This window comes from Chiloscyllium plagiosum, unplaced genomic scaffold (genome assembly GCF_037043375.1).
Source record: "Chiloscyllium plagiosum isolate Xiang-an unplaced genomic scaffold, Cpla_swu_hap1 HiC_scaffold_7, whole genome shotgun sequence".
Lineage (NCBI taxonomy): Eukaryota > Metazoa > Chordata > Chondrichthyes > Orectolobiformes > Hemiscylliidae > Chiloscyllium > Chiloscyllium plagiosum.
This window is the reverse complement of record NW_028270145.1, coordinates 115,914,168-115,940,678: the sequence shown is the minus strand read 5'-3', so window position 1 is coordinate 115,940,678 and position 26,511 is coordinate 115,914,168. Positions and strand designations below refer to the sequence as shown.

General features: G+C 47.2%; 1 protein-coding gene across 2 annotated transcripts in view; it reads left to right on the top strand.

Moving 5' to 3' along the window:
* Positions 1 to 9,018: 9,018 nt before the first annotated feature.
* Positions 9,019 to 26,511, top strand: part of ercc3 (excision repair cross-complementation group 3) — a 53,781-nt gene continuing 36,288 nt past the window's right edge. For both annotated transcript variants that reach the window (XM_087989412.1, XM_087989413.1), the window contains exons 1-5: positions 9,019 to 9,076; positions 10,536 to 10,744; positions 19,413 to 19,649; positions 21,130 to 21,179; positions 23,921 to 24,062. In XM_087989412.1, coding sequence (XP_087845538.1) covers positions 9,058 to 9,076; positions 10,536 to 10,744; positions 19,413 to 19,649; positions 21,130 to 21,179; positions 23,921 to 24,062 — 657 coding nt within the window. In that variant the 5' untranslated portion in view covers positions 9,019 to 9,057. The remainder of the gene's footprint in view (positions 9,077 to 10,535; positions 10,745 to 19,412; positions 19,650 to 21,129; positions 21,180 to 23,920; positions 24,063 to 26,511) is intronic.

Below are 26,511 nucleotides of genomic sequence, written 5' to 3'. Positions count from 1 at the left end.
TTCTGCTGTTCAGAAAACCTTCAGCGTCATCAGTTCCTTGTAAAGGTTCATTTCAGAATAAAATTGCTGGAAAAGCTCAGTAGGTCTGGCTGCATGTGTTGAGAGACATCAGAGTTAACATTTGATCCTTCCTCAGAACATTTTTAAATAGATTGAAGCTGTATTTTATAGGATGGCAAGTTCAAATCATTTTGATTTGTTTCTACCTCTGTAGTAAAAGGTACTGACATTCACAATGCCTCACATTGTGTCCAACCCATAGGCCTTAAAGATTGTACGATCTAGGTATGCAGCGGGGAATGAAAGTGCTCATTGGCTCAGATGTGATTGAGGTGGATTGTGGGCAGAGGATTTCCTCTGCTCAGCATTTCAGTCACCAGGTCCGTTTTCTCTCTCCTTTATCAGACACCCCTTTTGAATGTTTCCTTCACTTGCTTTTTCCCCCACCCCACGTAATGTTTAATTTAAACATTTAAATTTCAAAATGCATTGGAAAATGGCACTTTGCTTTGTGGCTGATAGCAAGAGGTTAGTAATTAGCCCCAGTTGGAGGCATAATGTGAATCTGGCACAAGGAGAGAGGGAGAGAACATATCCAATCTGAAGGCCATTAATCAATGCAACAGAACAATTTATAAATATATAGATAAATGTGAGAGAATGTGTTTTGAAATTCCTGAGTGATCTCCACATGCAAAGATTAATGGCTGTTTAGCTTAAACGCCTCCGTTAAATTAGCGGAGAGAGGAATTTGCGATCCTTGTTTAGAATAAGGTCATCGCTTACAGTAATCTCATTTTTTTAATTTTGAGGGTTGATACAGGTTTTGCCTAATGAACTTGGAAAAAGAAGTCAGGCTCTTCCAAATCCTTTTCCATTGACAATATGCTAGGATAAATGAGATGGTCCAGATACAGGGTGGTATTGAATGCACTGTATGATCAGCTGTCAAACGCCACTCTGTTTAAACTCCATGTTCATTGTATAGCCAGACTTTTCTGCTGGCTGAACGTTATGACTGTATTACATTTCTTAATTGTACAGGTGTATAAACTGTTTTATTTGTAATGATTCCCGATGTATTTACTTTCACTGCTTTTATTGGTTCTTTGTACCTATTGTAAAAGAAAGCCATGTTTATATTTGGTTTGTTACCAATAATCTTGTTTCTATGAAATCTGTATATTGGTGGTACGTATTTTCGTTGCAATCTGATTCTGCATGAGTTCAATGGGACTAGTACACAGGAGATTGCCTTTCATGTTAGTCCATGCTGTTGGTCAAAGTGTGCAGGCTACTGCTCCAAACTGGAACCCTGACGGGGTCAAGGAGAGTCCACGGTATTTAGCACTTTGCAGAGCATTAATAAAACTATTTATTTCACAGTTCTATGCATTTGATCTCTGTTAATTCATTTAAACCTAAGCTTCTAACAGAAAACGTCAGATGATGGCACCACGTTCCAGTTCTAGTTGACTGCAAAAGGGGTTACTTGATAGTGTTAGATCTCTACCTGAATCTCATCTACCCATCTTTGTTCCTTAACCCTCAATACCCACGTGTGACTGAAAATAAGGTTGTGAAATTGACACAAAGTCAAGTAGAGATGTGAAAAGAATTTGAGCAGATTACAAAGAGATTTTGAGATGTTAAATGAATGAGCAAAGATGTAACAAATAAAGTATAATGTGGGACACTGAAATTGGCTGTTTCGGCAGGCGAAACAAAAAGCCTACTACCTAAATAATGAGAGATTGCAGGGGAATTGTGAAATCTAAGTGTATGAATCACAAAAAGTGAGAAGTCTGCAGGCAAGTATACAAGTACACTAGTAATTAGTTAATAAATTGTTAGTTTATTTAGAGGGGAATTGAAATAAGGAGGTTATGTTGCACTTGTTCGGGGTGTTGGTGAGACCACATCGATGGTATCATTTATGGTGCTGGTTTACTTATTGAGGAAAGGATCTAAGGGTGGCATGGTGGCTCAATGGTTAGCACTGCTTCACAGCACCAGGGACTTGGGTTCAAATCCAGCCTTGGGTGACTGTGTGGAGTTTGCACATTCTCCCCGTGTCTGCGTGGGTTTCCTCTGGGTGCTCCGGTTTCCTCCCACATTCCAAAGATGTGCAGGTCAGGTGGATTGGCTGTGCTCATTTGTCCATAGTGTTCAGGAATGTGTAGGTTAGGTGCATTAGTCAGAGGTAAACGTAGGAGAATGGGTCTGGGTGGGTTACGCTTCGGAGGGTCGGTGTGGACTTATTGGGCCAAAGGGCCTGTTTCCACACTGGGGATTCTATGCATTGGAAAGGGGTTAAAAAAGGTTTACCAGATAATATTTGAAATGGATCATTTGTCTTGAGGAAAGGTTGGGCAGACTAGCCTTGTATCTACTGAAGTTTAGAAGAATAAGAAGTGATTGAAACATATAAGATCCTGATGTATTTTGACACAGGATTGATGTGGAAAGGATTTTGTGGGAAAAAATCAGAACTGGGGGGTCACAAAAAATGAGGGGTTGTTCAAACTGAGAAGAAACAAACTTATTTTTCTGAAAGGCCTAAGACATTTGAACTCTCTGCCTTAAAAAGCGATGGGAGCAGAATCTTTGTAAGACAGAGGTGGACATACTCTTGATAAAAAGGATAGGTGGGAATGTAGAATAACCAGATCAGCCGTGATGCTGTTAAGTAGGGAGCAGGTTCAGCTACTGGCTAACTCCTGCTCCTAATTAATATATTTTTATACAGATCACTCCTTAATGAAATTTGATTATTGGAATTTCAAGTAAACTTTAAGAATTGTGTCTGTGGCACCACTTTTCCTGTCTGAAATGTTGATTCATTGCCTGCCTGTTGAGCTTCTGGAATCCCTGTCAAGTCTCCTGCAGCAGCATTACCAAGCTAAAATCTAAAGACTGCACTCAACACTGGCTGCTACACACAACCAATTGTGTTTCCTGTTTGCTTGGGCTGTTCAGCACAATATTGGAGCTTTGGGCTACATCTTCTGTTTAATGCTCAAAGCTTATTTTGTCAAGTGGAGTTTGTTTCCTCAACTGTTTGCTTCAGCATATTTACATTTGGAACGTAAAATGTGCCATGAGCTCTTGTCATCGGGCAACATTTTAAAATATATATAAATTTGCTTTAAAGGGTATTTCCTAATCCATTTGGGTGCAGTTTGATTAATACAGCCGAAGGAGGGCTTGCCACAAAAGTTCAATCTTTTGTTCATCAGTGTAAATTCGAAAACTTAGATTTTAAATGACTGTTTAGTCACATTGGTCAACTTGCTAGGAAATTAAAATTGTATTTAAAAGCCTTTAAAATCTGACTGCTCATGTCCTTGTTCTCAAATCCAGAAGAGTTTTCTGCTGCCCCAGGCTGGCTGTGTCTGGTCTCATCACCTCCTGTGACTGCCCTTCTCTCGACCATCCCAGCCACCAACAGCTCCAGATCCCTGCATGCGAAATAGTGAGTGAGTGAGCGAGCGAGCGAACGTTCCTTCAGATCATGTGTCGATAATAACAACTAAGCACAGTTAGTGGGGAGTCAGTGTCTAGCAGTAATACCACTAGGCCACGGAAGATGGTGAAGTTTGAATTTGATTTTAAAAATCTCAAATTAAGAGACTAATGATAACACAAAACCCTTGTTGATTATTGCAAAGACTAACCTGGTGCACTTGCTGGAAGAAAACTGCTTCCCTTACGTGGTCTGGTCTACATGTGACTCCAGACCCACAGCAATGTGCTTGACTCTTAAATGCCCCCGCCCTCCTTTGAACTGTCCAAAAGATTTCAAACATTTTTTAAAAAGTGCTAACCTTAAACTCTGCTAAGCTAATGTCTTGATGTTTCTTTTTCTAGTTGTAATAAATCTCCACAATATCAATCTTCCATTAACACTTTAGAATTAAAAATAATGGATCCAGAAGGATTAACCGAGTTAATTGTAAATTACTTGACAAAAGTAGACCAGCACCCATATGTCACTAGTTCAAAATCCAAGTCTTACAAACAAAATACATTAATATATAAATGAAACTCCTTTCATCACGCTTGCAACATGTGAGGTGGTCTGCAGCTAGACTTCATATATGGTGTGAAAGCAAGATGGTTCTGGCAATGGCAAACACTTTTGCCCCTCCTGCTGTTCCATTCTCCAACAAAGGCATCCTGAAGAAGGGCTTATGCCCGAAACGTCGATTCTCCTGTTCCCTGGATGCTGCCTGACCTGCTGCGCTTTTCCAGCAACACATTTTCAGCTCTGATCTCCAGCATCTGCAGACCTCACTTTCTCTGCATAATTCATGAGGCAAGGAATAGAAGACTTTAAGTGAAAAGTCACTCCAAACCCTGAAAGACCAGAAATGACCATGAATCTCACTCAACTAAATACTCTAAAGGGACAAATTGTACCCAAACAAACTCACCCAACTGAGCAGAAATTATCCTCTTGCATTCATTTCTTTAACCTGACCTGTGCATTGCTTCCAATGAAGCAAGTTCCACACACGCGCGTGTTTTCTCAACATTTGATGCATTTCCCTGGAACAGGATTTTTCTGGGTCAATGGGAACACCATAGCTACCTCTACTACAGCTACAAGCAATTCTTTAAAGAAGGTGGCAAGGGAGAGCTCCCCTCACTGTGTCCCCTTTGTTTAGTTTTATTAACAGCGAGATGGACGCAGGACAATGATCACAATAACATTACTTTGCAGAAGGAAACCATTCAGTCCACGATATCTGCTCTGGCTGAGTGTCTTGATTTCATGCCAATTACACCTGATCCCTGTAACCCTGTACATTGATTCCATTTAAATAATTATCCAATGCCCTCTTGAATGACCCAATGGATCCTGCTTCCACTACACTTCAAGGCATTCCAGTCCCAAACTGCACATTCTCACTTACGTTTTTTGTAAACCACTTTAAAATCTTACTCCTCCTTATTCATAAACCTAATACAATTGAGCAACGTCAGAAGTCAGATGCCACCATGTTATAGTCCAACAGGCTTATTTGAAATTGGAGATTTCAAATTAACCAGTTTGTCTGTAACCTAGTGTCATCTGACTTCTGTCACTGATACCTCCACATCATAGTAGAATTGGGAACCGACATGTTTTGGTGTGCAAACCTCTGAAATTTGTGTGTGACAGTGACTTCTGAAACCCGGAGCCTATGTGTGACATGGTGGCACAGTTAACATTGCTGACTCACAGCACCAGGGACCCACGTTTGATTCCACCCTCAGGTAACTGTTTGTGTGGAGTTTGCACGTTCTCTCTGTTTCTGCATGGATTTCCTCTAGGCGGTCTGGTTTCCTCCCACAGTCCAAAGATGTGCAGGTTAGGTCGATTGGCCATGGAAAATGTAGAGTTAAAGGCAATAGTAGGATGCTGTTGAGAGGGTTGGTATGGACTTGATAGGCTGAATGGCCTGCTCCCCCACTGGGGTTTTATGATGTGCTACCACACGTCATAACATTGGTCGGACGTTTGTCCCAGACTTTCTAAGTAGTCAAATAATAGAATCCATACAGTGTGGAAGCAGGCCATTCAGCCCATCAACTCCACACAGATCCTCTGAAGAGAACCCTAACCTGTTCCTGTAACACTGCATTTCCCACAGCTTGTACATCTTTGGACTTTGGCAGTAAATCTCTTGTTGGCTTTCTGTTCTCCAAGGCAAACAGTCTTAACTTCTCCAATCGTTCTTCATCTGAGAAGTTTTTCATCCCTGGCCACATTCCTTGAAATCTCTTCTGCACTCTGTCCAATGCACTTACATTACTGCTGAAGTTTGGCACACTACACTAGCTGAGGTTAATTAATGTCTGAGACAAGTTCAGTAGAACCATGAATAAAAGCACAATACTGAAGATGCTGGAAATCTGAAACAAACAGAATGCTGGAGAAAGTCAGATGTATTAAAAAAAAATTCCCACTAATTGTTTTCACAGATGCTGCCAGACCTGCTGAGTTTCTCCAGCATTTTTTGTGTTGGTTTCAATATAATCTCCCTGCTGAAATGAAGGATTTACAAAGGGTCAATTAGATGTTAAAACATCCAAAAAAAGATGGAACACTTTTTTTTGTAATATCAGCTAATCAGCAACATTAGTGCCTCATTTCACTTTACAATCCTGGTTTAAAAGGACTATTAATTCTGCACTATCTTTTCATGACTGCACCCCTTCCGAATGCACTTTACATCCAAAGGGTAGCCCCTATTATAATAGAGGAGACCTGATGGTTTTAGTCCTCACTTTTTCCCAGTTGACTTTAACTTTACTGCGAATCCTCCTGCAAGGATGCCTATCTTGAAGAAGTTCCCCTCCTCTCTCCACAAGAATCTCAGTGAGACTCTCACTGCAACCCCGAGGTCAACTCCTCTGCCTGAAGCTCTTCAACCATGCATTGAAACCCCCACCCTCCTCTCTGACCTATCACCTCCATTCCCACCCCCATTCACCTACTGTACTCTTTGCTACCATCTCCCCAGCCACCCCCTCCTCCCCTCCCCCATTTATCTCTCCACCCTGCAGGCTCACTGCCTCTATTCCTCATTAAGGGCTTTTGCCCGAACCATTGATTTTCCTGCTCCTCGGATGCTGCCTGACCTGTGCTTTTCCAGCACCACTCTGATCTCTACTCTGATTTCTAGCATCTGCAGTCCTCATTTTTGCCTGGTTTTACAAAACAACAATATTGCAATGGTGAGGCTGACAGCTTTTTGAGGGAACTGAAAGGTAAATATTGCCCATGACACCAGTATTAAGTCTCCCTGCATTTCAATGAGATATCAGTGAGGGGATCTCTGACCTTCACCTGGACCTGGATTGACTACTCAATTAAGATCCACAAGCCTGACCACCCTGGCTGACCCATTGTCTCTGCATGCTCCTGCCCCTCTGAACTCATTTCTACCTACCTCGACACTGTCCTATCCCCCCTAGTCCAGGAACTCCCCACATATGTTCGAGACACTACCCATGCCCTCCACCTCCTCCAAGATTTCCGTTTCCACGGCCCCCAACGCCTCATTTTCACCATGGATATCCAATCCCTCTACATCTCCATCCGCCATGACCAGGACCTCCTGTTTCTTCCTCTCCCGACGTCCCCAACAATACCCTCCACTGACACTCTCATTCGTTTGGCCAAACTGGTCTTCACCTTTAATGGTTTCTCCTTCGAATCCTCCCACTTCCTCCAGAGCAAAGGGGTTGCCATGGGCACCCGTATTGGCCCCAGCTATGCCTGTCTCTTAGTTGGCTACGTAGAACAGTCCATCTTCCGTAATTACACCGGCTCCGCTGCATTGATGACTGCATTGGCGCCACCTCGTGGTCCTGCGAGGAGGTTGAGCAATTCATCAACTTCACTAAATTCCACCCTAACCTTAAGTTTACCTGGACCATCTCTGACACCTCCCTCCCCTTCCTGGACCTCTCCATCTCCATTAATGACTACCAACTTGACACCGACATTTTTTACAAACCCACCGACTCCCACAGCTATCTGGATTACACTCTTCCCACCCTACCTCTTGCAAAAATGCCATCCCGTATTCCCAATTCCTCCGCCTCCACCGGATCTGCTCCCAGGAGGACCAGTTCCACCACAGAACACACCAGATGGCCTCCTTCTTTAGAGACCGCAAATTCCCTTCCCACGTAGTTAAAGATGCCCTCCAACGCATCTCGTCCACATCCCGTACCTCTGCCCTCAGACCCCACCCCTCCAACCGTAACAAGGACAGAACGCCCCTGGTGCTCACCTTCCACCCTACCAACCTTCGCATAAACCGCACCATCTGCCAACATTTCCACCACCTCCAAACAGACCCCACCACCTGGGATATATTTCCATCCCCACCCCTTTCCGCCTTCCGCAAAGACCGTTCCCTTCGTGACTACCTGGTCAGGTCCACGCCCCCCCTACGACCCACCCTCCCATCCTGGCACTTTCCCCTGCCACCGCAGGCACCGTAAAACCTGCGCCGACACCTCCTCCCTCACCTCTATCCAAGGCCCTAAAGGAGCCTCCCACATCCATCAAAGTTTTACCTGCACATCACCAATATCATTTATTTTATCCGTTGCTCCCGATGTGGTCTCCTCTACACTGGGGAGACTGGGCGCCTCCTATCAGAGCGCTTTAGGGAACATCTCTGGGACACCCACACCAATCAACCCCACCGCACTGTGGCCCAACATTTCAACTCCCCCTCCCACTCTGCCGAGGATATGGAGGTCCTGGGCCTCCTTCACCGCCGCTCCCTCACCACCAGACGCCTGGAGGAAGAATGCCTCATCTTCCGCCTCGGAACACTTCAACCCCAGGGCATCAATGTGGACTTCAACAGTTTCCTCATTTCCCCTTCCCCCCACCTCACCCTAGTTCCAAACTTCCAGCTCAGCACTGTCCCCATGACTTGTCCGGACTTGTCCGACCTGCCCAGCTCCTTTTCCACCTATCCACTCCACCCTCTCCTCCCTGACCTATCACCTTCATCTCCTCTCCCACTCACCTATTGTACTCTATGCTACTTTCTCCCCACCCCCACCCTCCTCTAGCTTATCTCTCCACCCTTCAGGCTCTCTGCCTTTATTCCTGATGAAGGGCTTTTGCCCGAAATGTTGATTTCGAAGCTCCATGGATGCTGCCTGACCTGCTGTGCTCTTCCAGCACCACTGATCCAGATACTCAATTACAATTGCAGATAGACAGAGACCACAGTACAAAGTTACAATTCACACAACATTGTGTACTCCAACTACCAGATGAAGAGGCAGTGCTCCGAAAGCCAATTGTTGGACCATAAGTGGTATTGTGTGATTTTTAACCATGTGCCCCCCAGTCCAACAGCAGCACCTCCACATCATGAGCACAGCGCCCCCTGCTGTCACTGAGCGGTTGAGAGGGGCCAGGAGGAAAATCATTGTGCGCACGCGCGCCGCCCACCGAATCGCAGCGCCGGGTTCTGACATGCGCACTAGCCACGACCGCGTCTGCGCATGCCTCATTCATGACAGCGGAGGACGATGGGCAAGAAGGAGCGAGGTGAGGGGCCAGCAACCGGACACCATCTCCCCCCCCCACCCCTCCCCCCCACATCCACCTCCTCCTCCTCCCCCCCCCCCCCTCCCTCACATCTCCCCCCTCACCCCTCACCCACATCCACCCCCTCCCCCCACCCCACTTCCCCCCACCCACCTACACCCCACCCCCCTTCCCACATCCCCAACCCCCCTTCCCACACCCCCCCACCCCCCTTCCCACACCCCCCCCTTCCCACACCCCCCCCTTCCCACACCCCCCCCACTCCCCTACACCCCTTCCCACACCCCCCACCCCTTCCCACACCCCCCACCCCCCCCACACCCCCCACCCCCCTACACCCCTTCCCACACCCCCCACCCCCCTACACCCCTTCCCACACCCCCCACCCCCCTACACCCCTTCCCACACCCCCCACCCCCCTACACCCCTTCCCACACCCCCCTTCCCCTCCCCCCTTCCCCCCTTCCCCCCTTCCCCCCTTCCCCCCTTCCCCCCTTCCCCTTCCCCTTCCCCCACCCCCCTCCCCCCTCCCCCCTCCCCCCTCCCCCCTCCCCCCTCCCCCCCTCCCCCCCTTCCCCCCTTCCCCCCTTCCCCCCTTCCCCCCTCCCCCCCTTCCCCCCTTCCCCCCTCCCCCCCTTCCCCCCTTCCCCCCTTCCCCCCTCCCCCCTCCCCCCTTCCCCCTCCCCCCTCCCCCCTTCCCCCCTTCCCCCCTTCCCCCACCCCCTTCCCCCACCCCCTTCCCCCACCCCCTTCCCCCACCCCCTTCCCCCCTTCCCCCACCCCCTTCCCCCCTTCCCCCCTTCCCCCCTTCCCCCCCACCCCCTTCCCCCCCCCCACCCCCTTCCCCCCCCCACCCCCTTCCCCCCCCCCACCCCCTTCCCACCCCACCCCCTTCCCCCCCCTTCCCCCCAACCCCCTTCCCCCCCAACCCCCCCTCCCCCCCACCCCCTTCCCCCCCACCCCCCTCCCCCCCACCCCCCACCCCCTTCCCCCCCACCCCCTTCCCCCCCCACCCCCCACCCCCTTCCCCCCCACCCCCCACCCCCTTCCCCCCCACCCCCCACCCACCCCACCCCCTTCCCACCCTTCCCACCCCCCCACCCCCCACCCACCCCACCCCCTTCCCACCCTTCCCACCCCCCCACCCCCTTCCCCCCCCACCCCCTTCCCCCCCCACCCCCTTCCCCCCCCACCCCCTTCCCCCCCCCACCCCCTTCCCCCCCCCACCCCCTTCCCCCCCTTTCCCCCCTTTCCCCCCTTTCCCCCCTTTCCCCCCTTTCCCCCCTTTCCCCCCTTCCCCCCCTTCCCCCCCACCCCCTTCTCCCCTTCCCCCCACCCCCTTCTCCCCACCATTCCCCCCCATCCCCCCCCACCCCTCCATCCCCCCCCATCCCCCCCACCCCTCCTTTTAATCATCTACCTTTAAAAACACTTGAATCGCTTTTAAATTTTTCATCAGACAAGAAAAAATTCAAGAAGCGTCGTCATGACAATGAGGAAGACGATGAGGATGAGCTTTCCATGGATCCTGAGTCTCGGGAGGCCGTCCCTTCAGCAGCTGGGAAACAGGTGGAGCAGACTTTGGTTAAGGAAGATGAGTACGGAGCCAAGGATTATAGGACACTAATGAGTCTAAAAGAGGATCACACCTCCAGACCACTTTGGGTGGTAAGTCAGCAACGATGCCTTGTGTCAGGATTGACTAACTGACAAGACACAAATTACAGCAGAAACCCCATAACTGTGGTTTACCGCGGCCTGAAAATATTACATGGAACATTCCAGAAATAATTCCAGGGGGCTGCTGGGGAGGTAAATTTCCCATTTGAATGATAGAGTTCACTAGTATCCATGGTTTCGGGCATCCAAGGTAGGTCTTGGAACGTATGACCCGCGGGTACAGGGGGGCACCTGTGTCACGTTGAAAGGGTAATTTTCGAAACCGCAAACTACAGCTAGTGAATTAGAATATAGGACATACAAATAGCCCATTCGGCCCACCACATCCCTGCCTAACATGATGTCAGTATAAATGAATCCTATCTACCTGCACATGGTCCATATCCCTCTATTCCCTCCTGTTCATGTGTCTGACTAAATGCCTCTTAGACATTGTTATCATATCTGCATCTACCACCTTCCCTGGAATGTAGCATAAAACAGTCTGAACCCCAGCTACTTACAGTCTTTAGTAATGACTTGTATGAATGGACCCATTGTAGCCAAATCTGCTGCTGATGCAAAGATAAGTGCGAAAGCACGTATTTTTTGTATTTATTCATAGCATGTGGTTGACATTGACTCGGCCTTCGCTGACTTCTATATCTAGTTGCCCTTGAGAAACTGCTGCTTCGTACCTCTACAGTCCATTTGGTGTAGGAACGCACACAGTGCCAATCGTGAGGGAGTCCCAGGAATCTGACCTAAACCCTTTGAAGCAATGGCATTATATTTCCAAGTTAGGATGATGTGTTGTGAGGAGGATACAGAGAGTCTGTAAAGGGGTATGGGTATCTTCAGCAAGTAAGCAAACGTTTGGCAGTTGGAGTATAGCAAACAACATATTACTTAATGGAGGGAGATTGCAGAACCTGCTGGTATTGAAGGATCTTGGTGTCCAGATACATGAATTGCATAAAGTTTATAGGTACACCGGAATGAGTACGAGGCAAATGGAATGTTATTGATTGCAAGAAGAATGGAACATGAAACTAGAGAAGTTTTATGACACAGTACACGGTATTGGTAAGAATGCGTTTTTGATTTGTTCGTGGGGTATGGGCATTGCTGAGTAGACCAGCTTTTATATAGAACATAGAACATAGAAATATACAACGCAGTACAGGCCCTTTGGCCCTCGATGTTGCGCCGATCCAAGCCCACCTAACCTACACTAGCCCACTATCCTCCATATGCCTATCGAATGCCCGTTTAAATGCCCATAAAGAGGGAGAGTCCACCACTGCTACTGGCAGGGCATTCCATGAACTCACGACTTGCTGAGTAAAGAATCTACCCCTAACATCTGTCCTATACCTACCACCCCTTAATTTAAAGCTATGCCCCCTCGTAATAGCTGACTCCATACGTGGAAAAAGGTTCTCATGGTCAACCCTATCTAAACTCCTAATCATCTTGTACACCTGTATCAAGTCACCCCTAAACCTTCTTTTCTCCAATGAAAACAACCCCAAGTGCCTCAGCCTTTCCTCATACGATCTTCCTACCATACCAGGCAACATCCTGGTAAACCTCCTCTGCACCCGTTCCAGTGCCTCCACATCCTTCCTATAGTATGGCGACCAGAACTGCACACAATACTCCAGATGCGGCCGCACCAGAGTCTTATACAACTGCAACATGACCTCAGGACTCCGGAACTCAATTCCTCTACCAATAAAAGCCAGTACGCCATATGCCTTCTTCACCGCACTATTTACCTGGGTGGCAACTTTCAGAGATCTGTGTACATGGACACCAAGATCCCTCTGCTCATCCACACTACCAAGTATCCGACCATTAGCCCAATACCCCAAATATATGTCTGCATGAAATTCTGGTTTCCTTATTTATGGAGGGATATGGTTGGATCAAAGGCACTTCAGATAAAGTTCACTCATCTGATTCCTGGGATGAAAGGGTTGTCTTATGAGGAAAAGACCAGATTAAACTTGAAGTGCACAAGATCTTGAGAGAGCTTATAAAGATGGATACTCAGATGATGTTTCCTCTCTTGGGAGTACTTCAAGATTGGAGCCACAGGTTCAGTGTAAGGGAATCTCTCATTTAACATTGAGATAAGGTGGATTTTATTCTCTTAATTTCTGGATTTTCTCCCCCAGCAAAGAATGGAGATTGGATCATTGAATATATTCAAGGCTGAGTTTCTGTAGTACGAGAAAGCCAAGGATTTTGAGGGACAGTTAGGAAAGTGAAGCTTGCTTGAGGGGCTGAATGGCCTTATGAGACTTAACCATTCAGTGAGGTCAGGGCTGATCTCTTCATTTATAAAGACCACATTTTTTTGCTTAATGTTTGACTGTTTAAAACCAAGGACTGGGGAATGATTTGCTGTACTTTTAAAAACAAACATTACTGGAGCTTATTATGAGTTGTAAAAACAATGACTGCAGATGCTGGAAACCAGATTCTGGATCAGTGGTGCTGGAAGAGCACAGCAATTCAGGCAGCATCCGACGAGCAGCAAAATCTACGTTTCGGGCAAAAGCTCTTCATCAGGAATAAAGGCAGAGAGCCTGAAGCGTGGAGAGATAAGCTAGAGGAGGGTGGGGGTGGGGAGTTTAGCATAGAGTACAATAGGTGAGTGGGGGAGGAGATGAAGGTGATAGGTCAGGGAGGAGAGGGTGGAATGGATAGGTGGAAAAGGAGCTAGGCAGGTCGGACAAGTCCGGACAAGTCAAGGGGACAGTGCAGAGCTGGAAGTTTGAAACTAGGATGAGGTGGGGGAAGGGGAAATGAGGAAGCTGTTGAAGTCCACATTGATGGCCTGGGGTTGAAGTGTTCCGAGGCGGAAGATGAGGCATTCTTCCTCCAGGCGTCTGGTGGTGAGGGAGCGGCGGTGAAGGAGGCCCAGGACCTCCATGTCCTCGGCAGAGTGGGAGGGGGAGTTGAAATGTTGGGCCACGGGGCCGTTTAGTTGATTGGTGCGGGTGTCTCGGAGATGTTCCCTAAAGTGCTCTGCGAGGAGGCGCCCAGTCTCCCCAATGTAGAGGAGACCGTATCGGGAGCAACGGATACAATAAATGATATTAGTGGATGTGCAGGTAAAACTTTGATGGATGTGGGAGGCTCCTTTAGGGCCTTGGATGGAGGTGAGGGAGGAGGTGTGTGCACAGGTTTTACAGTTCCTGCGGTGGCAGGGGAAAGTGCCAGGATGGGAGGGTGGGTTGTAGGGGGGCGTGGATCTGACCAGGTAGTCACGGAGGGAACGGTCTTTGCGGAAGGCGGAAAGGGGTGGGGAGGGAAATATATCCCTGGTGGTGGGGTCTTTTTGGAGGTGGCGGAAATGCCGGCGGATGATTTGGTTTATGCGGAGGCTTGTAGGGTGGAAGGTGAGCACCAGGGGCGTTCTGTCCTTGTTACGGTTGGAGGGGTGGGGTCTGAGGGTGGAGGTGCGGGATGTGGATGAGATGCGTTGGAGGGCATCTTTAACCACGTGGGAAGGGAAATTGCGGTCTCTAAAGAAGGAGGCCATCTGGTATGTTCTGTGGTGGAACTGGTCCTCCTGGGAGCAGATCCGGCGGAGGAATTGGGAATACGGGATGGCATTTTTGCAAGAGGTAGGGTGGGAAGAGGTGTAATCCAGGTAGCTGTGGGAGTCGGTGGGTTTGTAAAAAATGTCAGTGTCAAGTCGGTCGTCATTAATGGAGATGGAGAGGTCCAGGAAGGGGAGGGAGGTGTCAGAGATGGTCCAGGTAAATGTAAGGTCAGGGTGGAATGTGTTGGTGAAGTTGATGAACTGCTCAACCTCCTCGCGGGAGCACGAGGTGGCGCCAATGCAGTCATCAGTGTAGCGGAGGAAGAGGTGGGGAGTGATGCTGGTGTAATTACGGAAGATCAACTGCTCTACGTAGCCAACAAAGAGACAGGCATAGCTGGGGCCCATACGTGTGCCCATGGCAACCCCTTTGGTCTGGGGGAAGTGGGAGGATTCGAAGGAGAAATTATTAAGGGTGAGGACCAGCTCGGCCAAATGAATGAGAGTGTCGGTGGAAGGGTACTGTTGGCGACGTCTGGAGAGGAAAAAATGGAGGGCTTGGAGGCCCTGGTCATGGTGGATGGAGGTGTAGAGGGATTGGATATCCATGGTGAAGATGAGGCATTGGGGGCTGGGGAAATGGAAGTCTTGGAGGAGGTGGAGGGCGTGGGTGGTGTGTCGAACGTATGTGGAGAGTTCCTGGACTAGGGGGGATAGGACGGTGTCGAGGTAGGTAGAGATGAGTTCAGTGGGGCAGGAGCATGCAGAGACAATGGGTCGGCCAGGGTGGTCAGGCTTGTGGATTTTGGGAAGGAGGTAGAACCGGGCAGTGCGGGGTTCCCGGACTATGAGGTTGGAAGCTGTGGGTGGGAGATCTCCTGAGGTGATGAGGTTCTGTATGGTCTGGGAGATGATGGTTTGGTGATGGGGGGTGGGGTCATGATCGAGGGGGCAGTAGGAAGAGGTGCCCTCGAGTTGGCGTTTGGCTTCAGCGGTGTCAGTGCGCCAGACTACCACTGCGACCCTTTATCCGCTGGCTTAATGGTGAGGTTGGGATTAGAGCAGAGGGATTGGAGGGCTGCGCGTTGTGAGGGTGAGAGGTTGGAGTGGGGGAGAGAGGTAGACAGGTTGAGGCGGTTAATGTCCTGGCGGCAGTTGGAAATGAAGAGGTCGAGGGCAGGTAATAGGCCAGCGTGGGGTGTCCAGGTGGATGCAGTGTGTTGGAGGTGGGCGAAGGGGTCCTCGGAAGGTGGGCGGGAGTCCTGATTGTGAAAGTAAGCTCGGAGGCGACGGAAGAATTGTTCGATGTCACGGCGTGTATTAAATTCATTGATGCGTGGACAGAGGGGGATGAAGGTGAGTCCTTTGCTGAGGCATGGGGGTGGAGGCATGAGCAGGGGTAGTGTTCCCCTCAGGGTTCTGGGGGGTGGGGATAGTGACAGTGGGGTCTGTGGGGGGCGTGTCAGCAGAATGCAGGTGAGTGGCGCTGGTGGGGGCGGAGGTGGTGGCAGACAGGGCAGTAGGGGTGACGGAAGTCACTGCGCGTGTGGCATCGGCAATGATGTGAGGGGCGGAAGTGGCTGTGGGAGTGGCCATGATAGGGGCAGAAGTGACATCATCAATCAGCGTGGGGGTGGCAGCTGCTTCAGCCGCATGGCTAATGGCATTTCCGAGGCCAGGGGAACCTTCTGGAATGTTTGAGGAGCGCTGGTTATGGAGGTGGGTGGATAAAAGTTTGTTGTACTTACAGTTTTTGTTGCTTGAGACGGAATTGCAATACTTTTATTATGAGTTGTGTCTACACTGCTGGTTTGCAAGTTACAAGCTGTGGTTCTAATCAGTTACTGTGAAACTGAACAATGAATGTATAAATCCCTCTGTCTTTTGCAAAGATCTGAAAGAACTTGGAAAACACATGGAGAACAGAAGGTCTTGAGAAGCAAGTAAAGCGTTTGTACATGGGTGCTTTTGAACAGGGATTCACCAGTAATTTCCCTCTACCCGTAACAGTCGCGTTTTGTTTTTGTTTGCCTATGTGTACAAGGATTTTTAAAAGGGATTTAGAGTTTAAACCAGAAGAGTCATGTGTTGATAGTTCAGTGGTATACTTATCTTTGTCACATATTCAATGTTGTCAGCATTTACTCCACACACCTAGCTGCTGTTGGGAAGATGGTGGTAAGCTGCTACCTTGAAGCATTGCCATCCATTTGGTTTAAGTAACCCCAAAAATTTGTTGTGGATAGAATTTGATGCAGTCGCACTGTTGCAATGGAAATATATTTTCAAGTCAGAATGATGAGTGGCTTTGAAAGGAATCTGACTATGTTCCCATGTACATGTTGTTCATGCTTTTCAATATAGTAGTTATCGTGAGTTTGTAAGATGCTAATTGAGGAACCTTAGTGAATTTCTGCAGTGGATCTTGTGGACATCCCTGGTGGAGGGAGTGGATGCTTGTGAATGTGGTACCAATCAAGTGGGCTGCTTTGTCCTGATGATGTTGACCCTCTTGAGTGTTGTTGGAGCTGCACTCATCCAGGCACACTCTTGACTTGTACCTGATAAATTGTGGACGGGCTTTGGGGATTCAGGAGGTGAATTATATGCTGCAAGATTCCTAGCCTCTGACCTGCTTTTGTAACAATTGAACTTAGATGGTCACAACAGATCGGATTGTAGCTCTGCAGTCCGACCACATCCAGTTGTGAATGGTGGTGAACAATGAAACAACTCATTGGAGGAGGAGGCTCCACAAATATCCCTATCTTCAAGAATGGAAGAGCCAGCACATCATTGCAAAAGATAAGGCTAAAGCATTCGCAGCAATCTTCAGCCAGAAGTGCTGAGTAGATGACTCATCTTGGACTCCTTTAGTGGTCCCCAGCATCACAGATGCCAGTCTTCAACCAATTTAGCTTACTCCACGTGATATCATGGGGCGGCACGGTGGCACAGTGGTTAGCACTGCTGCCTCTCAGCGCCAGAGACCCGGGTTCAATTCCCGACTCAGGCAACTGACTGTGTGGAGTTTGCACATTCTCCCCGTGTCTGCGTGGGTTTCCTCTGGGTGCTCCGGTTTCCTCCCACAGTCCAAAGATGTGCAGGTCAGGTGAATTGGCCATGCTAAATTGCCCATAGTGTTAGGTAAAGGGGTAAATGTAGGGGAATGGGTGGGTTGTGCTTCGGCGGGTCGGTGTGGACTTGTTGGGCCTAAGGGCCTGTTTCCACACTGTAAGTAATCTAAACTATCTAAACAATTGGAGGCAGTAGTTGTAGCAAAGGACCTGACAACATTCCAGGACTAGTACTGATGTTTGTGCTCCAGAAATAACTGCCCCTTACCAAGCTGTTCCAGTAATAACACTGGCATCTACCCAACAACGTGGAAAATTGCCCAGGTTTATTCTGAAAGGACAAATCCAAGCCAGCCAATTACTGCCCCATTAGTCTACTCTCAGTCATCAGTAAAGTGATGGAAAGGGTCATCAACTGTGCTATCAAGCAGCACCTACTCAGTGATGGCCAGTTTGGGGCCACTCAGCTCTTGACCTTATTACAGCCTTGGGTCAAACATGCACAGAAGAGATGAATTCCAGAGGGGAAGGGAGAGGGACAGCCCTTGACATCAAGGTCTAATTCGACTGAGTGTGGCATCAAGGAATCAATGGGTATCAGGTGGCAAGCACTCTGCTGCTTGGAGTCATACCTGACATATAGGAAGACGCTTGTAGTTGTTGGAGGTCAATCGTCTCAGCTCCAGGACATCTCTGCAGGAGTTCCTCACAATGTTCAGCACCATTTGTAACTCCTCAGATGCTGAAGCAATCCATAGAAGTGGTGGAGGCTGGTACACTTGCAGCATTTCAAAGGCATTTGGATGGGTATATGAATAGGAAGTGTTTGGAGGGATATGGGCCAGGTACTGGCAGGTGGGACTAGATTGGGTTGGGATATCTGGTCGGCATGGACGAGTTGGACTGAACGGTCTGTTTCCATGCTGGACATCTCTGTGACTCTATGTTCAAATGCAATATGATCTGAATAATGTCCTTGAGGGGTTATGCCTCACTGTGATCCCTGGCCACTAGTGCACAGACCAACCAGCTTCTTTTCGCGAGCTGAATTTCCATTATTTTCATTTAATTTCCATTTAATTACAGACTAGTTAGTTTGATGTCAGTGGTAGGGAAAGTATTGGAAAAATTTCCGAAGGACAGGATTAATCAATACTTGGACAGGGAGCAATAGATCAGGATAGTCAGTGTGGATATGTTAGAGAGAGATCTTGTCTGACTAATTTAATTGAGTTGGAGAAGGTGAGGACTGCAGATGCTGGAGATCAGAGTTGAAAAGTGTGGCGTTGGAAAGGCACCGCAGGTCAGGCAGCGTCTGAAGAGCAGGAGAATCGACAGGAATATGGCTGATGAAGCGTTTGTGCCTGAAACGTGGACTTTGCTGCTCATCATGTGGTGCCTGACCTGATGCGGTTTAATTGAGTTGTTTGAAAGGGTGACTCAATATATTGATGAGGATGATGCAGTTGATGTGGTTTATGTGGACTTCAGTAAGGCCTTTCACAAAGTCCCACATGGGTATCCCTCTGCCACTGTTTGAGTCAGCAGCTGTGGAAACATTGCTTGCACTGAGTATCAGGTCACTTGCTTTGTTTAAAAAAAAAGTGCAGCAATCCTTGTTTTAAAACAATTTTCTCATTCAAGTCCACGCTCAAATCTACAGAAAGAAAGGCAGTCTTTATCGGGTCTTGATCGAGTAAGTAAAGAGAAAAATGTTTCTGTTGGCAGGACAATTAATAACCAGATGTACACAGCTTGAAGATAATTAGTAAAGAATGGTAGGAGAGGTGAAGAGCAGCACTTTAGTAGAGTGGGACTTTGTGATGTGGAATATGATCCAATAGAAATCTCCATAAAGATGTTGGGTAAATACGTAAAGACATTGACCGGGCTTGAGGGAACGAACAGGGTGAGGGACGAAATGGCTATCACTTTCAAAGTCCCAGCATGGGCACAGTGAGAATAACCCATGATTCACTAACCACAGTTCCATACACTGCTTAACTCGTTCATGAGGTGCTTTTTAAATTTTGTATTGCAGGCTCCAGATGGACACGTTTTCCTTGAAGCCTTCTCCCCAGTTTATAAATATGCACAGGACTTCCTGGTAGCCATTGCTGAGCCAGTGTGCAGACCCACACACACGCACGAGTATAAACTGACAGCATACTCCCTGTATGCGGCTGTCAGTGTTGGGTTACAAACTAGCGACATTATCGAGTATCTGCAGAAACTGAGCAAGACGTCGATTCCTGAAGGAATCATACAGTTCATTAAGGTAAACGTCTATTTAATACTAAACCAGAAGAACTAAGAACTGAGATGTTAGAAATCAGAGACATAAACTGCTGGAAAAGTTCAGCAGGTCTGGCAGCATCTGTGGGGCAAAGGCAGAGTTAATGTTTCGGGACCAGTGACCCTTCTTCACTGTTGCGCTACAGACGTTTCTAAAGAAGGTCACTGGACTCAAAATGTTAACTCCGCTTTCCCTCCACAGATGCTGGCAGACCTGCTGAGTTTTCCCAGCAATTTCTGTTGTGTCTATTCAGTACTGGTTGCTTAGTTGTTCACAACAATGACTAGGCAGGGAATTTGGTGCCCAGTGCTAGATGCTGTGGGTTTTATTTTATGAAGTAGTATGAGTGTGGAGTCACTTGCGAACTAGACTAAGTTAAGACTAAAGGACATTAGTGAGCCACTGGGGTTGCAGAGTATTTTACCTGATAGCTGTCCACAAAACACCACATTTACTATGTTCAGTTTGCCAGTTTGGTGTCGTGGGACTTGGAGCAGTCAGACTCTGGAATTGTAAGTCTAATACCAGAAGCACTATGCTCTCGTATCCTTGTGGCAGAAGTGGGTACTGCCGATGCTGAAGATTAAAGACAGAATTAGATTGGTGCTGGAAAAGCACAGGAGACCAGGCAGCAACCGAGGAGCAGGAAAATCGATGTTTCAGGCAAAAGCCCTTCATCAGGAATTAGCTACTCTGTAGCTCTCCATCTGAACCATCTCGCCTCAACGTCACATTAGCCTTCCTCTTCTGCTTAACATGAGATACAATTTCTTAAGTAAACCACAGTTCCCTTAACTTATCACTTTCCCCCTGCCTGACAGGGACATACCTATCGAAGACATGCAATATCTGCTTCTTAAACCAGCTCCACATTTCAATTGTCCCCATCTCCTTCATTCCTGATGGGCTTTTGCCTGCAACATGACTTTCCTGCTTCCCGGATGCTGTGTTTTCCAGCACCACTCTTATCTTTGTGCTGATTGTAATTTCTACACATATGAGATCTCAAAAAGCAATAACAAGATACAATGAAAGCAAAAAGTTGAAATCTGAAAAGCAAACAGAAGGAGAGATTCAGCAGGTCTGTGGAGGGAAAGACCAAGTTAATGTTTTGAATCGGATAGATTTCTTTGGAATAATCGGTTCCTCAGTTTGAAATGTATTTTCACAGTAAACTATCTTAATCTCATCTCTTTATCACTGCTGAAGGTTCACCCAAACTATGGAGTGAGTTAAGATACTAGAATATCTTGCCTAGCTCACAAACAACACGTGTGTACCTATTGGCAATGGGGCACAGTGACAGACAGATTGTTAAATGGGACAGGTGTGTTCTTAGGGCCACTTGCCTTACCTAGACCAGGTTGGGTTCCCTCAGCTGGATAGTGGGAGGGAGAATTAAATTTTTCTTGCTGAAAGATGAATGTGAGTTCTTTGTTAATGTTTATGTTTGTTCCTACAGCTATGCACTGTTAGTTATGGCAAGGTGAAACTGGTTTTGAAACACAACAGGTAGGATATGCTCATAAACTGTTTCTCAGTTTTTTAAAAATAATATCCTGGAAATTTTGCAACTCTAGTATGTCGGATGGATCAGTTTTTGTCCAATGTGTCCAGGAGGGTTTCCTGACACAGTATGTCGAAGGGCCGACAAGAGGGGAGGGCACACTGGATCTGGTGCTTGGTAATGAACCAGGCCAGGTGTTTGATTTAGTGGTAGGTGAGCACTTGGAGAGAGTGACCATAATTTGGTTACGTTTAGTTTAGTGATGGAAAGGGATAGATACATGCCACAGGGCAAGAGTTATAGATGGGGAGGGAAGGGTAATTATAATGCGATTAGGCAAGACTTAGGAGGATAGAATGGGGCAGTAAAATGCAGGGAATGGGGACAATCAAAATGTGGAGCTGGTTCAAGGAACAGATATTGCATGTCTTTGATAGGTGTGTCCCTGTCAGGCAGGGAGGAAGTGATAAGGTAAGGGAACTGTGGTTTACGAAAAAAAAAATTGTATCTCTTGTTAACCAGAAGAGGGAGGCTTATGTGACATTGAGGCGAGATGGTTCAGATGAGGTGATGGAGAGTTACAGATCAGCTAGGAAGGATTTAAAGAGAGAGTTAAGAAGAGCATGCAGGGGACATAAGCAGTTTTTAGCAAATAGAATAAAGGAGAACCCTAAAGCTTTCTATAAGTATGTGAGAAATAAAAGGATGTTAAGGGTAGGTATAGGGCCTCTCAAACACAGAAGTGCGAAGTTGTGTGAAGATCGGAGAGGTGCTAAACGAATATTTCTCATCTATTTTCACTCAGGAAAGGAGAATATCGTAGAGGAGAAGACTGAGATAAGGGCTATTAGACTAGAAAGGATTGAGGTTAGCAAGGAGGAGGTGTTATCAATTCTAGAAGATGTGAAAGTAGACAAGTCGCCTGGGCCGGATGGGATTTTTCCGAGGATTCTCTGGGAAGCTCGGGACGAGATGGCCAAGCCTTTGGCCTTGATCTTTGAATCGTCATTGTCTACAGGTTTAGTACCAGAGGACTGGAGGATTGCAAATGTTGTGTCCTTGTTCAAGAAGGGCAACAGAGATAACCCAGGTAATTATAGACCAGTGAGCCTTACGTCAGTTGCAGGAAAAGTTTTGGAAAGGATAATTAGAGATAGGATTTATAATCATCTAACAAGAAACAATTTGATTGAAAATAGTCAGTCAACATGGATTCGTCAAGGGCAGGTCGTGTCTCACAAACCTCATTGAGTTTTTTGAGAAGGTGACCAAGCATGTAGATGAGAGTAGGGCAGTTGACGTGGTGTACATGGACTTCAGTAAAGCCTTTGATAAGGTTCCACATGTTAGGCTGATGGAGAAAATGCAGACGCATGGGATTGAGGATGATTTAGCAGTTTGGATTAGAAACTGGCTTTCTGTCCGAAGGCCACAACTGGTGGGTAATGGAAAATATTCAGCCTGGAGTCTGGTTACTAGTGGTGTGCCACAAGGGTCAGTTTTGGGACTACTGCTGTTTATTATTTTTATAAACAACCTGGACACAGGCATAGGTGGATGGGTTAGTAAGTTTGCAGATGAAGCTAAAGTCGGTGGAGTGCTGGACAGTGTGGAAGAATGTTACAGATTTCAGGGGGACTTGGATCAACTGCAGAATTACGCTGAGAGGTGGCAAATGGAGTTCAATGCAGCTAAATGTGAGGCGATTCTCTTTGGGGAAAAATAACAAAGGCAGAATACTGGGTCAGTGGAAAGATTCTTGGTAGTGTGGGTGTGCAGTTATCTTAGTGTCCATGTACAGAGATCCCTGAAAGTTGCCACCCAGGTTGATAGTGCTGTTAAGGCGGCGTAGGGTGTGTTCGGTTTCATTGGTGGAGGGATTGAGTTCCGGAGCCGTAATGTCATATTGCAACGATACAAAACACTAGTGCAGCTGCACTTGAAGTATTGTGTACAGTTCTGCTCACCCCATTACAGGAAGGATGTAGAAGCATTGGAAAAGGTGCAGAGGAGATTTACCAGGATGTTGCCTGGTCTGGAGCGAAGGTCTTATGAGGAAAGGCTGAGAGACTTGGGTCTGAAGAGACATACAAGATGATCAGAGGATTCAATAGGGTAGACAGTGAGAGTCTTTTTCCTCAGATGATGACATCAGCTTGTATGAGGGGGTATAGCTACAACTTCAGAGGCAGGTTCTTTACTCAGAGAGAGGTAAGGGCATGGAAGGCCCTGCCTGCCAGTGTAGTTAACCCAGCCACATTAGGGAGATTTAAACAATCCTTGGATAAGTATATAGATGATGATGGGATAGTGTATGGGGGATGGGCTTAGATTAGTTCACAGGTCGGCGCAACATTGAGGGCCGAAGTGTCTGTTCTGCGCTGTATTGTTCTATGTTCTATCCTGGCCTTTCCAACACTGTCAGAGGGTCAGTACTGAGAGGGTAGTACTGAGGGAGTGCTGCACTGTCAGAGGGGCAGTTCTGAGGGAGTGCCACATACTGTCGGAGGGTCAGTACTGAGGGAGTGCCACATACTGTCACAGGGTCAGTACTGAGGGTGTGCTGCGCTGTCGGAGGGTAGTACTGAGGGAGTGCCGCACTGTCAGAGGGGCAGTACTGAGGGAGTGCCACATACTGCCGGAGGGTCAGTAAAAAGCAGTGCTAATGCTGCTCCAAGCTACCCAGTTTGAAGTAGTAGCTGGTCTGAAAATATTTGGTTTGACTGAGAATCTCCTTAATGGACAGATACTTTGTGGAAAGCACACATCCCGATGTGATCCAGAAGCTGTTGCAGGATCATGTCATAAAGCAATGTCGCTTGAGGACAGCAGAAGGTGACGACACTGAACTCATTATGGGCACAGTCTCCAGTAAATCTGCCATGTTGGTAAGTGGATGTTCTTCACTGGTGTGATGCTGCAGTACTGGGCAAAGGTTATGGAGAATTCCAGATCTTGACTCAAACATTGGAAATCTCAGCGACAGGCACATAGCTCAAAGATCCATCGAAAAAGTTTCTCAGTTGATCCCTCAATCCCTCTTTGACCCTGGTTCCATGCAGAGTATACGTCCCTCTGTACTGTTTCATTAAACATTCCCAGGAAAGGAACCGCATGGGTTTACATACAGAGTAAAGCTCTCTCTATTCTGTCCCAGTAAAACACTCCTATGCCAAGTGCAAAATGGGATAGAATTTGACAGCACAGAGAGAGACTCTTCATATCTGTACCAGTCAGCCAGCATCTATCTACTCTCATCCCATCTTCCAGTACTTGGCCTGTGGCCTTTCATTGTGTTCCATGTGTTCATCTAAATATTTCTTAAATGGTGGTGGTTCCCATTCTCTACCACCCTTTCAGGCAGTGAGTTCCATATACCCCCTCACCCTCTAGGTGAAAAATGTATCCCTCAAACCTCCTTCCCTTAAATTCGATCCATTTGGTTGGCTCGGTGGTTAGCACTGCTGCCTCACAGTTCTAGGGACCCGGGTTCGATTCCAGCCTCAGGTGACTGTATAGAGTTTGCACGTTCTCCCCGTTTCTACATGGGTTTTCTCCGGGTGCTCCAGTTTCTTCCCACAGACCAAAGATGTGCAGGTTAGGTGAATTGGTCAAACTAAATTGCCCATAGTGTTCCGGGATGTGTAGGTTAGGTGCATTACTCATTGGTAAATGTAGAGTAATAGGATAGAGGAATGGGTCTGGGTGGGTTACTTTTCGGATGATCGGTGTGGACTTGTTGGGCACTAGGGCCTGTTTCCACGCTGCAGGGATTCAATGATTCATTTCCCCTGGTCAAGGGAAATTTCTTTTTTCCTCTATTGGTGTCCCTTATAACTTTATATCTCTCAATTGGGCCCCTCTCAGCGTTCTCTGCTCTAAGGAAAACAATCCCAGCCTATCCAATCTGTCTGCATCGTGGGGTTGCTTCAATCCAGACAACACCATAGTGAGTCTACACTGCACCATCTCTAGTGTAATCACATCCTTCTGATAATGTGGTAATCAAAACTGTACAAGTACTGCAGCCTAACTAATGTTATATACACCTCCATATAACCTCCATCAGTGCTTTAACTAATAAAGGCGAATATCTCATCTGTCTTCTGGAATCCATGGACATGCAGACCCAGGTCTCTCGGATCCTCTGTACTTCCCCAGGTCCTCCCATTCGTTGTATTCCTTTGCCTCGTTAGTGCTCTCAAAATGTGTCACACACACTACAGATTAAATTCTATTTATCATTGTTCTGCCCATCTGACTAATCCATCTATATCGTCCCATTGTCTGAGGCTTTCCTCCTTGCTGTTTATCACACAAAAGATTTTCATGCCATCTGTGAGCTTTGGTGATCATATCTCCAACATCCATGTCAAAATCATTACTGGACACATTCTCATTGCATGTGTGTGAATATCCTCCCTCGGCTGATGAATCAGCACTCCTCCATGTTGAACAGCACTTGCAGGAAAACATACCCTTGGTAGGGGATTTTAACCATGAGGAAGAATGGCTTGGCAGCAGCACTGCTACTCAAGCTGGTCAGGTCCTTAAGGACATTTCTGCTCGAATAGTTCTGCGGCAGGTGGTGAGGGAACCAACAAAAGGTATAAACTTACTAGCTCTCATGCATTCCAATCTGCCGGCTGCAGATACAGCAACTGTTTTATTATCCGGCACCTGTGGGAAATATGCTAGTTGATCAAGACGTGCACATAATCAATGTGAAAACATACACTGAGTCATAGAAATCTCATGACTGTTATACTTGAATTACAACATGAATCATTTGCATAAAAATGCAACATTGCCTTAGATGAAGCTTACCAACAGGGAACCTTCTCACCTCCACCCTCACCTCAACTGACTGTTCGAACATCATGGTCACTCACAGTATTTGAGGATGAGTTGACTTTTTATTGAATCAATTGTTGGTATTTTGTGTGGCCATCCAATTGAACATCAAGTATATTTATGGTGAAGTAAATAAAAAGCAAAATAATTGGACAGCATAATACAATAAACTTTGTAGTATTTGCCGTATATAATTTTTGTGAGTTTATCAAGTGTGCTGGTTAAAACAAACTTTGCTGCACATCTGTCCATGACAGTATTGGTAAGAGTGACCATCGCACAGTCCTTATGGAGACTAAGTCCCAATTTCACATTGAGAGTACCCTCCATTGTGTTGTATGGTGCTATCAACGTGCTCAACGGGACAGACTTCAAACTTGCAACTCAAGACTGGGCATCCATGGCGCGTGGGCCATCAACAGCAGCAGAATTGTACTCCAGCCACAATCTGTAACCTCATGGTCTGGCATATTCTCAACACAA